Genomic DNA, 16,974 nt, shown 5'->3' with positions numbered 1-16,974 from the left:
AACAAACAAACAAACGAACAAACAAACAAACAAAACTGCATCATGTATATGATATATATATATATATAGCTCTCTGACAAACCTAAATTACAATTACATCTCACATAAATTACAAGTCTGATTGGATCATCTTTTATCATGCAGAAAAAATACAACAAACAATACGGAGGCAAAACAGAAAACACTCTTTATTGTTTTGCAAACACCCGCTCAGATACAAAAATACAACACACGTCGGAGTAAAAACTCCATACACAATTCATTTTAACCCAATCCCAACGGGAACCTGGTTTCGTAGCTATTAGGTCTATCGGATTTTAGAATTTAGTCAGATGTTCTGGATTTCAACATCTTGCATCATCGCTATTAAAGAGAAGTCAATGTGTCCTGTTAATGAGTATTTTACATGTATACCGAAATTTTATCCCACCATATGATCCAAAAAATGGTCTTAATGATAATCATGCGTTGTTCAGGCATCATCGTGATTTTTTTCTGCACAAATTCATCGGGAGACCAAAATGTTTTTTTTTTTTTCAATTCAATTCAATTCAAATGATTTCCATATAAACTAATACAAAGCAATGTACATAACGCTAACATGAGTACATAATATTTGAAGTAACTTTGCATCACATAAGTTTCAACAAAACATGAATACAATATTATAATGATATCAACTTTGGTTTGGATAAATAAACAAGTATATAAGCAATACAATCTTATTTTGTAACTCTACATGGAAAAGAGAAATTCACAAGAAAAGCATAGCTTGTAAAATTGTGAATTACTCTAGAAGATGAGGGCATCTCAAGATCCGTCAAGGACTCTGCACAATAACTTATTTGATATCCTGACGTCAGGCGACACGATCAGAAAATAAGAAAAGGACTATGACAAGGAGGACTATGCGTGTGTAGATATCGGCAGTAGATCGAAGTCTGAAGGCATCCCGCCAAGATAAACATCAATCTATAGTATTAGCCCATATTGAAGTACAGTGTATCAAATTTCATTGCCTTTTTCTCCCCCCCCCCCACAATAATAATAATACTCATTGTAATAATAATAATAATAATAATAATAATAATAATAATAATAATAATAATAATAATAATATATAATAATAATAATAATAATAACAATAATAATGATAATGATAATAATAATAATAATAACAATAATAATGATAATGATAATAATAATAATAATAACAATAATAATAATAATAATAATAATAATAATGATAATAATGATAATGATAATGATAATAATAATAATAATAATAATAATAATAATAATAATAATAATAATAATAATAATAATAATAATGGTAATAATAATAATCATCATCATAGTCATAATAATGGGAAGAGGTATGTCTTGCGTCGACCCAGATATGCTAAAAACTCCCTCCGGTCTGACAACATCATTGGGAGAAAAACAATCTGACAAAATCACTATCATAAAGTGGGTGTGGTGTGGCGGATGTTATGTGTTGCGGTGTGCTGTGCTTTGATAAGGAAAACCAATTAATCGGAATCTTCTCTCGGCAGACAGCTCGGATGAAAAAAAAAAAAACAACAACTTGATTTGGATTCAAGGTAGCACAGTAAATTTGAGAGTTGACAATACATGTATCACCCCATATATTCTGGTATCATCTACCAAAGTTCTTTGACCTCACCCCTGTGATGCAGATCATCCAGGATCGTCTGCATCATCATTTTAGTGATCATGATGTATGGGAGGTGGATAATGGGATATTTCGATGTGAAGATAATGCCGCAATTTGGACACTGTAACTCTAGAGGGCGCTTTTAAGAAGTTGCGAATTTAGTGAAACATGGCTTCACAACTCGAAGGATTTGTCAATTCTGTCGTTTCGTGTTCTACAGATGGTGAGAATATGTCTTCATTTCCATAGCATCTAATATGAGCGCATGTATGGGTTTGAAAAGTAGATTATGAGTGTCTTTGTGAGATAAACTCCTATATAAGAACCATAACCCTCCCGAAATGGATATTGTAGTCCCATCTACTGACATTTATGATGGCTTCGTGTGCCTATTATTTTGCAGTTTAGTCGGCAGTCCTGATCACCTGATGCGCGTTGTGTTGATTAAAAAGCCACTTTGTACTGACTGTTAGGAGATAACGTGGTGTCGTCAGTCAACAATAATCAACGCAAATTATTTAAGCTGAACGTTATGCTCTCCTGTGGGTTACTGTATCCATCCATAGAGTAAAAACCCCCAGTTTTCGGCCGGCCTCCAATCACAACAAGCCCGCAAATTCTGTCACAACAAACGCATATCACATCATTCACATACTGGCACATTCGTTCACTACAGGAAAGTGCGTGAGTTACCTCCAAAAATCAATTTAAAATCCCAAATTTTGCTGTCAAAAATGAAGAATTGGTGCAACTTTTCCAAAGCGCACGCAACTTAGAAAATAGACTATTAGTACGGTATTAACGTTAGTCGTTAGTATCTAAGTCCCGTGTATGTAAAGAATCACGGTCGCCGAAAAAGCACTTAAAAATTGAAAAATTATGCCATTCTGTTGCGAGATTTTTTGCTTATCGCAAGCTCAGAGTATGATGGTATCATCAACAACACAAAAGAAAAAAAATATCCGTACATGCCAATGCAGTGAATAAATGTAGATAAGCTATAGTAGGGGCTGAATACGAGTGCTGAGTCACCAAAATTCGGACACAAATGGGCGCCGCAACATCTGGGATGCAACCTTGCACCAACAAGGTATGGTGCATGCTCATTTTTCAGCGACCTTGTATGCGTATTAACATTGAAGGCGCAAAGCATGTGTCCGAATTTTGGAGAGGCTGTCTGAATTCTGGGGAATTATCAAGGTGATAATATGTGGGGGTTTTGTGAAATTTTATGATGTATTTAACAAAATCAATATTGGGAAAAAGTACCACAAAAGTTTGATATATTTAACATACATCGTTATGACTTTTTATGTATTATTTGAGTTGAACAAATATTGCAGAAAGGCATAAATGTCCGGAAACTGACAGTGGTTTTACTCTCAGTAAGGAGATAATTAGCACAAACAGATGGGCCAGTGGAGGTTATCACCAAAATGCACAAAAGCGCACATGCACATACAGTGCATGCACATCCTTTGGTTATCACCATGTATGTACAATTGTAAGCATGTGTCAAATTTGGGGGAGGGATGCTCTAGCACGGAAACCGATTTGCCATTCTCAGTTATCAGCAAAGAGTATAGTAGTGCACGCAATGCTTATATAACTTTCGTTATCATTAGCGTATGGATGTATTATTAGCATGTCAATGATCTGGGAGCTGTATCCTTTTCCATGAAAATTCCACTCAAGTCTTTAATATTTCAAACAACTGGTGAGCGCATTGTATTAATGAAATGTTAATTTTACTATTCAAGTTTAAATTTGCCGATCTAGGGCTGTGATTTAGTGTGAATTAGATGCAATCAAGAAGGATGACTTACCTCACCCAATTCTCCATAAGGACAGTGGTTAAGAGTCTCACTACAGTGACGTATGGGACTCGATTCCGTTTGTCTACGGAGGAGAGCCAATAACGTCAACAAAATAAGAGACTCGGGAGGACAGATGGATCTTTCTGTGTGGGTTTGACCATGCGCAAAAGCACATAGGTTTCTACATGTAGCAAGCGGTCAAATTTAAGACGGCGTTATGGTCGAATCATGGATGGTTTGCGTTAATAGTATATCATATTCATATGTAGATCCTACAGTAAAGGCACATCTTGGAAATATGGAGATTTGTTTGTTTGTTTGTTTTTTGTATTTGTGTTTTCCCAAGCATAATCATGCCTGTTTGTGATTTTTCACTTGTCTTAAATGGCAATGGCTTGAACCAGGAAACTATTCACAGCTTTGTGAGGAGGTCACCAAATACTTGGACCTTTTGAGGAAGAATGCAGCACATCTTGACACTATCCTGGAAACACTTGACCCGCAGCTTCACTCAATCGGAGTTCTAGCTATCCTGTAAGTTTATCGTCTTCATTGTAGGAGTTAGTGAATAATCAGTTGAATTAGTTTTCAATTGATGAGTAATCATGTGACTGTGCCTCACAAAACCAAGTAAAAGTCACACCCCTTGATTTCTCGTGAGGACTCAGAAAGGATGAAATGGGTCAACCAAGTCAATTTTGAGTTTATATATTTTCTGAAAGAGCTATTCTTCAACCTAGTTTTCAGGTTGGGATCATAAAATGAATAGAAAAATTTATTGTGAACATTTTTCTACAACCCTTTTTGGCAGAGTATAGTGTGATCAGGTATGTCCAGAGGCCCTTTTCATTTCTTAATGAAATCCTTTGCACACTCTTCACTTTCAACTCTGATAACTTCTGAAAGGATAATGCTACTGCATTGAAAGTTGGCATTAATCACAAACAGAATGTGTTAATAAAGCATGTATAATTTCAGCTTAATCTGATAATCTCTTTATCGTTGTTGCTCTGGTGGTTTACATTCTGTTTTTAGTCTCATTCATCGCACAGACAGCATGGCTTGGTATAAATCAAGCGCTTGAATAAGACCCTGTACTTCAGAGCCTCTGTTCTCAGTTCACATTTTTCCAGAGTATGAGCTTTCTTTCCAAGATTTAGATAGGTTACGAGAGTCCATTTGAATTGAGTTATGCACCATTTTAAAGCTTAGAGTCTGCTCTTTCAGAATCTGTCCTAAACTAAAAATCCATGTCTGGCAACTTTTTGTTGGTTTTGTGGTGCAGGGTCTCAAATGTAAGTACATGATAGATTTAGGATGGATGGATAGATACGTACTGAGATATGAAATCAAACACACAAAATGAATAAATTCATTAATGAATAACATGAATAAAAGGAGATGCAGGGATAAATGAAGTAGCCAAGTTACGTATCATGCTATCTGAGATTCATTACTTTTCATAGTCTTCTTGAGATGATTAACACCTTACCCTGTCAGTAATTGATTTTCAGCAAATTCAGGACATTTCAGTACCATACAGATATTGTCATTGATACCAATATTTTGTATTATTGTTGAGCAACCATCACATGATGCAGTATGTGGTGCCTTGGTGTACCAACTATAGATCCACCATTGGATTGTCCGATTTCCCTCAAATGTCACTGATGTGTTCTGCTGATATTCTGCATTCACTCAATCCACATATTTTGGTTTTATTCCCCTTTAAATGTTCAGTACCACAACTATGACCGTGTATTGCCTTTCCTTTTTTTCTTCTTTTTATGACAGTAATGTCAAGTTTCAGGTAGCCACATCACCCTCAGTTACAGAATTTGAGACCCTCTTCTCTCAGACACAACTCTTCTTCTCAACATGCAATGGAGAACAAGTGCGGTTCACAACAGAAAATTGTAAGTTTGCTCACTCAGAAGACTTGTAAATTTGCAACTTATTCATAGATTTGCATTGTTTGGTAATCATTTTACCATAGACCATGGTAACTACTCAAATCCATGTTGCAAAATTACACAAATGAATACTGTTGGTATATCGGTAGATTTAAAAAAGAGAAGAAGAAATTGTTGCTGAGCACTTCATGAACTGGCATAATCATAATAAGCAAGATATACAGTTATTAATTTAGCAAGGCTAGCTATCTCTACTCACACAAGGTTGTCTCAATACTTTGTTGTTGTCATTTTGAACAATTGTGATTGAGCCTAATATAGGATATTTTCTAGTGCTGGTGTCAGAAGGAAGTAGAACAAGACCATGTTGCCCTATAGATATTCGTGCCGATAGCATATACCATGATAGCAACAAGGAATCTGCAAATCCAAATGGCTGCTAATTGTTGTTTATGATCGCAGTTGTTGCATTGTAAAGTCTCTCTCTTCACATAAACATTTCTATGGCACAGATGTAAGTTTCACAGAAACTTTTCAAGGGCAAGTAAATTCAAGTCTTAAATAAGGTCTGTCAAGATATTTTGAATTTTTTTAACCAAAACGAGCAGGTGCCTCAAACACGCAACTCGCCAACCGATACAAAACTTTATAAGACAAACCAAATCAGCATCAAAATATAGTAGCAATTAGTACAGACAACTCCCATTATAACATTATAGTCCTTGGAACCAGCAGGTTTCTTTCATTATATCAATATTTTGTTAGAGCTGAAGAAATAAATTATATAAAGTATATAAGGTACATGTATGTAGATAATTATTTTGGGACCGGAAGTTTACTTCGTTGTAAAAGAAATTTTGTTATAATTGGAGTGCGCTGTAACTGCATGTTGCCCATATATGTTGTCGTTGTTGTTGTGATGGTGTTGTAGATGCATCACTGGCTCACCATCTGACCAAGGGCTTGATCCAGAGAAACCAGGCCATCCGGGGCATCGCCATCCTGCGCAACGCCATCCCCCGCATCCAGATCCACCCGGGCCAGCTGACGTCCTTACATGCAGACCTCTGCCAGGTGAGTGAGAAGAAATCTGCTCTACCGTCTGCCTGGTCCTGAGTCTAGCCACACTGGAGGAGGCCAGTGGCTTCCTCTTTATTGGAAATGAAAAGAAGTGACAGAGTGGGAAGGAGGGATGAGGAGGAGGGAAGGAGGTGTAGAAACTTTGACACGTATTAATGTTCGCATTTGTATTTTTCACATGTTCGATTTAGAAACCGAGTGTAATGGTGTGCAACACTAGCTATGTCTTTTCTTGGGGTATTAGCATCTGAATGTTTGCAGTTACATTACAAGACAGGTACCATCATTAGTATCACAATGTGTATTTGAAAGTTACCACTTCGTATAACAGTGGCGGATCCAGAGGGGGCACACCAGGCGCACGCCCTCTCTTTATTTTTGGTCAAAACAAAAGAGATAAAAAGAAAAAAATGGGGGGGGGGGGGCATGTGCGCCCCCTGTAATTTTACAAAGGCACGGAATTACTGGATCCGCCCCTGTATGATGTTGTGTGCACCACAGTGCTAATGTGTATGATTCCACATGTCATTTTCAATCTGATTCATGCTGACCGTTCTTAAGCACTCTTTCAAAGATGAAATGACAGCTAGCAGGGAAATGACTTTTGTGATTCTCGCATAGATTGAATTTAGGTAATTTTTTCTTCTGCTTCCTAACAGCTCTGTCTGGTGGCCAAATGTATGAAACCTGCCTTACCCATTCTGGACACAGACATCACGGAAATTAGTAAAGAGGTGAGTGAATATCAGTGATGAATTTCAATTTCACATCTATTTAAGAAAAGTGCATGCACTCTATATGTATAGGTAGCTGAATTCATAATTTAGCCTGTGACAACATTAAAAGTGCAGACTGCTTGGACCATTTCAGCTCATGATTTTGTTGACAGTGGAAAAGATTAATGTGCAGTGATTATCAAATCTGGCTTTGTTTTACTCCAGGGCGGGCATTTCGATGCTACACATTTCCTGTGCTTCTACTACTACGGTGGCATGATCTACACAGCGCTAAAAAACTGGGACAGAGCAGCGTATTTCTTTGAAGTGGTGAGTGACAGCTGTCACATGGTCATGCATATATTTTGACAGGTACCATAAGTGTCCTTGCATCCCTACATATGTGCATGAGTGTGAAGAGCAGAAATCCCCAATGTGTGTCTGCAGTCTTTCCAAATATTGATGTTAATTGCCAAAGATTTTGATGATTCTGACTTGGTATAAGTCAAGTTGTTTACATTTGTCAGTTTTGGTTTTATTTTCTAAGATGGATGGTTTAGTTGCAAAAAAAAAACAAAAATAACAGTCTTTTTGCTAGCACTGTGTGGCAGCAGCAGTGAGCAGAGAAATCGTTTGAAGTTTTGCCATGCCTGGTCCATTGCGTGTCTGAGCCTCATGAAATTTTGGCATTAAATTTGATGAAGGTCACTCGACTTGGGTTATCTCAGATCTTGCGTCACATTGTCGTGTTTACAGCACGTAGCACAAGAGACAAGAAAAAGTGTGATCTGAAGGTAGTACATTTGTATTGAAAAAAGTAATAATAATAATAAATAAATAAACAAAAGTGGGTGTGATGGAAGCATTCCAAGTAGGTATCATGTCCTGACATTCTGCTGTTGTTTTTTTTTTTCATCTCAGATATGTTGGTTACATATCAAAAAACAAGAATGAATGTCAGTCATGAATATGCATGTGTGCCTTTATATCTTTAGTCTTCAGAGATGTATTAAAGAAAGTACAAGTTATGTTGTCAGCTGAGTTTGTTGCTTCTCTTTCTCTACCCTTTTTGCAATGTGATTCATGAATGGTCCTTTCTATTACGTATTTTAACAAACTACACTCTGCAATCTCCCTTTCCGTTCTGACAGGCCATTACGACGCCCTCTATGGCAGTAAGCCACATCATGCTGGAGGCCTACAAGAAGTTCATCCTGGTCTGTCTCATACAGCATGGCAAGGTCCCCACCCTGCCCAAGTACACGTCGCAGGTGGTCAACCGTTTCATCAAGGTAAGGATTTTCCCAGGTACAGTAGATTCTTGTTGCAGCACAGCCTTGGGACTAATGAAAAATATTTTGTTAAAGCAAAATGTTGTTTTACCACGGGTAGAAAATGAAAGAATACAAAAAATGTAATGTGTGGGTGGAGAAAACTAGCTTTGTTAAAATTACAGTTTAATGTATAATTGTTCTTTTAAATGAGAATGAAACCCAAATTGATATGTGGATTGAGAGAATGTTGCAGTATTAGTAGAACACATCAACAAAGTTTGAGGGAAATTTGACAATCTGTTGGAAAGTTATGAATTTTTAAAGTTTCTGTGCTGCCACCACTATTTAGAAGAATACACTGTTCTGTGATGAGACCATATCAATATCAAAGAAAATGTTAAAGAAAATATGAAGAAAATGCAAGTTATATGTTTTCTTTCTTTCGTGTACGGAAATACTAGAGATAACAATGAGAAAGGAAACTTTGTGTGATGTGATTATGAATTGTAGAAATGACAACCATATTATTGCTTCCCTCTGTCCAGCCGCTGAGCCAACTTTACCAGGAGGTTGCCAACTCCTACAGCTCCAACAACCCGGGTGAAGTCAGCAACGTCCTGGACAAACACGCTGACCAGCTCAATAGGGTGAGATGAATATTCTAGGCTCTCCTACCTGAAGATATTTGGCCCACATACTTATAAAAACAGGGGAATGATGTTTGTGTGCCAGTTTTAACACATAATGCACTGCAGCGTAACCCAGGGTATGGCCTTGTGTAGCGCCATCTCATGTTTGTAAGATGTACTAAACATGGCCATCACAGCAGCCAAATTTTTTAGCATTCGGTGATAATATGCCAAATGCCAATTTAGCCGTTCTGTGACGTTTTTATGAACAATAATTACAAAAATAACAATTATCCTTTTTTTTTTTTTTTACAAATATATTACACCAATTTTTAACAGTTATTCAACATAAGGTCATTTCGATCTACAAATTTGCCGCATGATTACTCATTTTATGTCTTCCATGGACTGGTAATGCGTAGTGCTGGTGCAGCTGTCTGTTTGTGACAGTGAGATCACTGGTGTAGTGTGTGTGATGAGAGCTGATGTTATGATGCTGCTGCACTGATGAGCTCATCAATACAACAAAATTTTCTTCCATAAAGCACCATAAACTACTGTCACCCATTTTTGGGGTAACCCATATTACAGTGGTAAAAAGTAAATGATAATGATAATAATAATAATGATGATGATAGTAAAGATAATAGCTAACAAAATTATAGATTTCTATTTGGTACCCCAGGATATCAGAAACTGCATCACATATTATATGGCGAAAGAGCTTTGGGAGAGAGAGAAAAAACATAATCAAACATCTTGTTCTGAAAAGGACTGCTGTGAAAGATAAGAAAGAATGTTGGAGAGCAGAGAGAGTAAAAATGTAGTCAGGAAATTGAAGAGAAGAACAGAAAAATTAGCCCCTGTAAACAACTATAAAGTGATGACTATAAGGAGTCCTTATCTGTACACCAATCCTCCTTGATCATTACACCAATTTTATGTTAGAGAAATCCAAGTCCAGTTCTTTCCAAGAACTGCGAGGAGCTGGAATTCCCTGTCGTTGGAAATTGTTTCAGCGCCATTTGTGGGATCATTCTGTAACCAATTAACGGTTGATCACAGTTGCTAGTTATTTTCTTCAAATTTGTTATGTGCTTGTAAATATCTGTAGATAAACTGTATTATAATGTCACAGTCTGCCAGAATCTTCAGCCTATTGAAGGAGGCAGACTTAATCAGAAGAAGAAGAAGAAGAAGAAGCCATGGGATCATGTTAGACCAAAATGAGAAGAAGATGGAGAAGAACTCAAAGTGTGTGATTATGGCACATATAATGCTGTAGTTAAATCTGATATGCTAACTTATAACATTGCCAACAGTTGGATTTGCATGTACCTTCTTCCACTCCACAGGACCAGAACATGGGTCTCGCCAAGCAAGTGGTCTCTTCCCTGTACAGAAAAAATATTCAGAGACTGACAAAAGTAAGTGAGAATTCAGTGGTTATCAATGTTTTGGTATCAGTAAGACAAATTTTTGTTATCAGTCCCTGAATATCAAGGGAAATGATATCTCTTAGAGTAAATGCTATGACAGTTTAGATATCATATGTTAGCATAGTTTGCGCTCATCGATTGATTTATACCTGTATTTTGCAGTCACTGCTCAGATTGAGAGATTCTTATGTCAGCTAATTATTGTATTTCTGCAAGGGATTTATTGTTGTATATCAATGCCTCATGCTGGTTTGGGTTTCAGAGATGGGAAATGTCTGTTTATCAGGCACATTTCACTCATTGTTGGAGGAAATATTGACATTTCTTTCTGTCTTTTGTTCATGGAAGTTAAAGCTACTAGAGATCTTAACCCGATGAGGATGAGCTCAATTTGCTACAAGACATGTGTTTCATAGACACCTGCCCAAGTATACTCAGGACTAGCCTTATTGGTCAGGGTGAAAAACACACATTAGGAAGTTGCTTAAAGAGTGTTTCGTCACCGGCTGGCATAGCAGTACAATCCCATGTTTTATGAAGGTGTCCTACCTAGTAGTTGTGAGCTAAACTTTGGTTTTGTATTGTTTGTTCTCTTTTTTGTGTGTGTCTCTGTGTCTTCCTGTAGACATTTTTAACTCTCTCCCTGAGTGACATCGCCAGACGAGTCCATCTACACACAGCCCAGGAGGCAGAACAGTATGTCAGGAACATGGTGAGTCTCCACCAGTGTTACTGTTACAAATGGGTTGTGACCCTTTGAGAACTCGGGCACTTAGCTTCACTTGCCCAGCTGTTTCATCAGCATTTAGTAATAATAATTATATTCAAGTTTGACCTAGTTTTAGATTAGTCCACCCACTCGGGTGTAGCAATGTGCCTCAGGCCAACAGGAAGGCCATGGTGATGCAGTATAGATGAGAAAGATTAGGCAGTCTGTAAAATAATTTGTTTCCAGACACCTATGCCAGCGTGTGCAGTACAGCTTGTGTGGCAGTTGGCATACATACATATAGCACAGTCAGGGTTACACAAAGGTTCCATTGTACGTCAAGAACACGCTTCATCCTTTGCCTGTTTGGTGTGTACAGTTTACCGTGGTATGCTGCAAACCCACGTTTGTCTATCATGCAATCAGCACTGGTGCAAGTCTCTGTCGAGAGCATTTCCCGCAAGTCTTGTCTAGATATTTGCGTGGTAAAATTTACCATGGTATAAAGTTGTTAACTGGTGCAAAATGCATTAGAATGTTTCACTAGATATTTTCTCAAATGCCGTATCTACCTTTCGTGTTCTGACAGATTGAAGATGGAGAGATTCACGCGACAATTAGCAAACAGAATGGAATGGTCCATTTCCATGACAACCCAGAGAAGTACGATAACCCAGCAGTTCTCAGACACATGGAGCAGCAGGTAAGAAAGAAAGAGAGAGAGATATCGATGGTCTGACTTTTATTTTTTTCCTTCTTGCTTGTACCCTTTCTCGCTCTGCACATTGTACACGTTACACATGGAATGGATATCATGCACCTGTATTCATCATTGTTATCACTGATGATTTCAGTGACTTCTGTGTGTTTCTAAATGGAGGGATCAATTTGATGCAAATGTTTAAGAGGTGTTTCTTCTTAGTTACAATCATTTCATGACTTTCCAAAAGAAATATTTGCCATTGTGAGATAAACCAGGTCATGAATATCTTCCATAATACTTCTATCTCATATATTTTGGATGTCATAAGAGAATGGCATGACATTTGTCCGTAGCTCAGAAGTGGAGCAGCTATTGAATCTCTCCCATTTATTTCCCTGGCCAGTTTTTCCTTCTCTTGCTCCCTTTGTTAAGAGGTGTCATGGTATAGTGGATTGCTCTGCCAACCTGCAGGGCAAGGATTCAAGCCCTGCCATGACACTTGTGTCCTTTAGCAAGACACCCTATCTACAATGCTCCTTTTCACTCTGGTGTATGAATGGGTACCAGGGAGGAAGATTAGTGTTATCGTGCTCAGATTTGACAGTGTGTATCAGAGGATAGCGAAAATCCTTCCTGGTTTATAGTTGAGTAACATCACTTCTGGTACAAGGTTGAGTCCAGTGATTGGGACAACACAGAATGCAGCATAATATTTCACTGTGGTTTAATTTTTACAAATTTCTCGAGCCCACTGATACTAGCAAAATGAACAATATGTCAAAATATTGCCTCCTATTACACAAATAAAATGTATATTGCCTTCAAGGTGGGTGTGACTGTGGTTCTCGACTGCCAGTCTAGCAGCTTTCAAAATTGTCTCAATTGTATCGATTCACAAAATATGCTAAATGATATATAACTTTGGTGCATGTATTTATGATGTTGTAGAATGCTTTTAGCTTGTCAGTGTGATGGAAATGTGCAGTGTAAAACAAAACAAAACTAAAAAAAAAAACAATGACCTTCCTCATTACTGCAGATGCAACAGTGTATCAGCCTGGATGATAAGTTGAAGAGCATGGAGCAAGGCATTGCCGTCAACCCACAGTATGTACAGAAGGTAAGTTGGAAGTAGCATACACTAGAAGGGCATGTGCTTTTACTCCAATCTTTTGGTGAGAGGGAGCATGCTGGAGTGTTGGATGGGGTGTTGTAAGCTGTCAGTCATTAGGTCCTAGGTTCAAGTCAGACAAAAACACCTCTTCTCACCACTCACTCGTAGGCAAAGAGAAAGTGTGCTTATGTGTGGGATCGGGCATTATGAGCTTTAACTCTTGAGGTCATGGGTTGTGTTGGTCACACACTTCCCCAACTGGCCACATGTAGTGTCTGCTAACACAGTACTCGTTCCGTCTACCCAGCTCTGAAAAGCAATGTCCAGGGACAGGGAGTAATGTACTGTGGTGGGCTGTAAAATCTAAATTATAGTGTACCCAATGTGCTTGAGCTCATTACAAGAAAGAATATCATTTGCGCTAATAAAGATGTGATGTAGCATCAAATTACTACGGTGCAGATTTACAGAACTTGACCAGTTTCATCAAACTTTTCTCCCTTGTAGGATACACTACAGTGAAATTCAGTGTTGGCAGTTTGATGTGGTCTGCAGCAAAACTTTCCCAAGCAATAATGTGCTGAACAGTGTATGTGAATGTATTATGTGTATTATTGTGTTTCTAAAAACTTTTTTTTCAAAATTACCATCTGCACTTTCAGTGACATGTACTAGTTGATTTTTGCACAGTAGTTTCAATGTAAAATAATGTCATCACAAATTTGAGCCAAATGGCAATGAAATATCAAAAAGGAACTGATAAGCTAGAAAACAATTAACGATAGGAAATGCAAAACATTAACTTCAATATTAAAATTCTTCCACAAATACATCTGCAATGTTCTTGTATGTAGCTGTTCATGAACACAGATCATTGTGTATTAGATAGTGACATTCTGTCCATTTTCATTTGTGATAAATCATGTAAAATGCCAATGCCAACTCACAGATTTTTGTTTGTTTGTATGTTTGTTTCTGTTAATCTACAGAGTATGGGAGTTCGGGAAGATGATGATGTTGGTGCATTCGGTACGAAATAGGCACCTTCCCCTCCCCCCCCCCCCCCCCCATCCCTCCTGCTGAGCTTGGCCTGTACATATTGACCATATGTTCATAAATATGGAAACAGTAAAAACGAAAGCCAGAGTATTGTAGCTATTTATGTGGAATTCCTGCATCCTGCTGGGAGGTGTGATAAATGGTGTCACGCGATCTTTGCTGAGGATAATACTTGGACTAAATGTTCATCAAGACGGCATGTACTCCCAAAATATGCACTCCCAAAGAGGAATCAGTATGGAGTGACGTCCCATTGGTTTTATCTTGCGTCAAGATATCAATGCATCCAACCTCTTGAAGTTGATAGCAAATATTCTATCAGACTTGTACCGAGTCTGTTCTTGTAGAAATGAATTAAATGATAAACACCACCAATGTTATAATTCAGATATCCGTTATGATACTTGCTTTATTCTATTTATGATAAACGAGTGAACTCCTTACTTTTGAACCACAAGTTTTGATCTACTTGGCCCAATGTATAGCCTTGTGGAGTCCTGTCGGTAAGTGACAGAAAATCTGCATTCTTCAGGGCACATTTAACCAGCAAGTATCTTGGTCAGAATGTGGTGTTAGTAATCGGGCCACAAATAGGGGGAGAGATTCCTTACTCACCTGTGAATACATAACTTTGCAGAATTTAGTCATTCTGTATATTTTATTTCAAGTACTGCCTATAGTCATGAAATACTTTAAAAAGAAAGGGAGCACATTTAGGAAAAACACCTGTCAACTGTCTAACGGTAATACACTCAGCAAAAAAAGAAAGTAAACACTTCTGTATATTTTCCAGTTAATATTTCCCATAGAAGATTTTGATAAAAATCAATGTGTCATATACCATATCAAAGATTATTTAATTGGCTATCATCCTGGTAGGTTTATACAAAGGGAAATTTTACGCATGAGTGAACACATTCGTTTTTGTTCTCCGAGGCAGAAAAGTAAAAATTGCAGAATTTGACATATTGAAATTCATTTGCAAATGCCCTCCAAGATAGCAATGATAACAAAAGACCAATTTAACGCAATGTGAGACATGAATGAAACTGCAGAAATAAGTTCCCATTACCTTGTTTCCCTTTATATTCAAAACAAAAACATAGTGGGGAAACCGAAGGTGAAACATAAGCATTTTCCATCAATTCAAACTTTAAATGACAGAGGGAGTAAGCCGTAAGGGTGATAAAATCGACAGAATTTCTTCATTTCACCTTTTGATTAAGGAATTTAAAAATGCACGAGGCAAACTTAAGAACCAAATATTATTACGTTTCAAATTTAACTTTCTTTTTTTTACCATAATTTTTCTCTTATGTCTTTTGACTGCGGATTTGACACAAGATTCTTCATTTTCCTCCATTATTTTTTGCCTTTCTTCATCTTTGGAGGGTTACAGAGACATAATTGAGATCATAGGTTGATTTTTGCAAATTAATTTGCATTTCTATTGTGTTGAATTTGTCTTTTGTTCTCATTTTTATATGGAAGAGCAAATACGTTTGAATAACAACTTGTCCATTTTGCAATTTTTACTTTTGTCCCTTGGAAGAGAAAAACAAATGTGTTCACTCATGCGTAAAATTAACATTTTTATAGCTAATTTGATAGCTAATTAAATTACCTTTAACATGGCATATAAAACACAATTTTTGGCCAGATATTCTATGAGAAAGATAAACTTGAAAAAGTGTTTACTTTCTTTTTTTGCTGAGTATATTTAGGAGTAGGGGTGGAAATAGACATAATTTCTCTGCCTTCAAAATGTTACACCATTATTCTGAGAGTCAGGTATACTGCACAGAAAGAGATTTTCTCCTCTTAAACTTCAAAAGAATGGAAAGAGAGAAAATGAATCGCTAGATTTTGTTGACAATCCTTTCTAGGCACACAGGATCTACCATTTTTTATTTACTATAGTTTCGTTTGTTTGTTTATAGAGGTTTCAATTCTTGTCAGGAATGAATATTTTTTTTTTGATACACCACAGAGTTATATCAGTTATAAACATGGTATAACTCCTTGATAGTTTGAGCAAAAACTGGGTGCATCCATCCCCCAAACTGTCGCAAGATGAAAGTGGATGGGTATAGGAAAGCTTTCAAAATAGAGTTTCTTTTGTCAGAAAAAAAAAAGAAAGAATGAAAGAAAAGAAAGTCCCTTGAAGGGTGAATTTCGTAAACATAGTTGCTCTCTAGACAGGTGCTAGAGAAAATTGATTTCTATTTTCATTTTCTGGAGCTTGAAAGTGATTTGTCACAGAGACAGCCTGTTTAACCCTTTTTGTGCCAGGGGACTTTAGACATTGTGTGCAATGCCATGGGGTTTTCTTTGTCAAATGGCACCCAAAGGGTTGAATAAGAATGTAGGGAACGATGATGTGCACTGAACAATGTCACTGTTGTTTGTGAGTGAGTCCATTGTCGCAACTTATTCTGTGATCTGTACTAGACAACTTTTGATCCAAAGTTTACTTGATTTTATGATACACAGAATATCGTTTGAATGATGTGAGATTTGTTTATTATGAACATGTACCAAGTACTTCAAATGAGTGTTGCAAGGTTCTCGCAATTTTTGAATGTTCAAGGGGTTCTTGGTGCATAATAGCATTTAAGCTGTTGCTTTTGAGATGCTGGATTCCCTGCAGGCCTACTGTGTATCTTACCCAATTCCCATAAGCAGTGGATTAATAAGAACGCTACTGTTTGTAACCCAGTTGCCCGAAAAGTTGTGATTAAAATCTAGTATGATAGCCAAGTTCAGCTTGGCTTTTGTTAAATCACAACCACGGATATGGACCTACCATTTGTTATTCAGAAATAACTCTTTTTCCTTTTTAA

The 16,974-nt window shown here is 37.2% G+C and overlaps 1 protein-coding gene across 1 annotated transcript; it reads left to right on the top strand.

Moving 5' to 3' along the window:
• The first annotated feature begins 1,822 nt into the window (after positions 1–1,822).
• On the top strand, positions 1,823–15,122 carry LOC140232373 (COP9 signalosome complex subunit 3-like). Its single transcript, XM_072312499.1, has 13 exons — positions 1,823–1,901; positions 3,900–4,029; positions 5,290–5,411; positions 6,340–6,482; positions 7,148–7,222; positions 7,430–7,534; positions 8,356–8,496; positions 9,024–9,125; positions 10,463–10,534; positions 11,172–11,258; positions 11,845–11,958; positions 12,998–13,078; positions 14,062–15,122. The coding sequence occupies exons 1-13, from the start codon at positions 1,847–1,849 to the stop codon at positions 14,110–14,112; spliced, it is 1,278 nt and encodes a 425-aa protein (XP_072168600.1). The 5' UTR covers positions 1,823–1,846; the 3' UTR covers positions 14,113–15,122.
• The last annotated feature ends 1,852 nt before the right edge of the window (positions 15,123–16,974 follow it).

The sequence above is a fragment of the Diadema setosum genome, chromosome 8, assembly GCF_964275005.1.
Source record: "Diadema setosum chromosome 8, eeDiaSeto1, whole genome shotgun sequence".
NCBI lineage: Eukaryota > Metazoa > Echinodermata > Echinoidea > Diadematoida > Diadematidae > Diadema > Diadema setosum.
Note: the sequence above shows the minus strand (reverse complement) of the source record. Positions and strands in the feature narration are given on the sequence as shown.

Excerpts from the sequence above, each read along its gene's own strand:
- LOC140232373 (XM_072312499.1), top strand. The coding sequence starts at position 1,847 with ATGGCTTCACAACTCGAAGGATTTGTCAATTCTGTCGTTTCGTGTTCT. Across the intron at positions 1,902-3,899 it reads CGTTTCGTGTTCTACAGATG|GAAACTATTCACAGCTTTGT; the intron begins GTGAGAATATGT and ends GGCTTGAACCAG. Across the intron at positions 11,259-11,844 it reads AACAGTATGTCAGGAACATG|ATTGAAGATGGAGAGATTCA; the intron begins GTGAGTCTCCAC and ends GTGTTCTGACAG.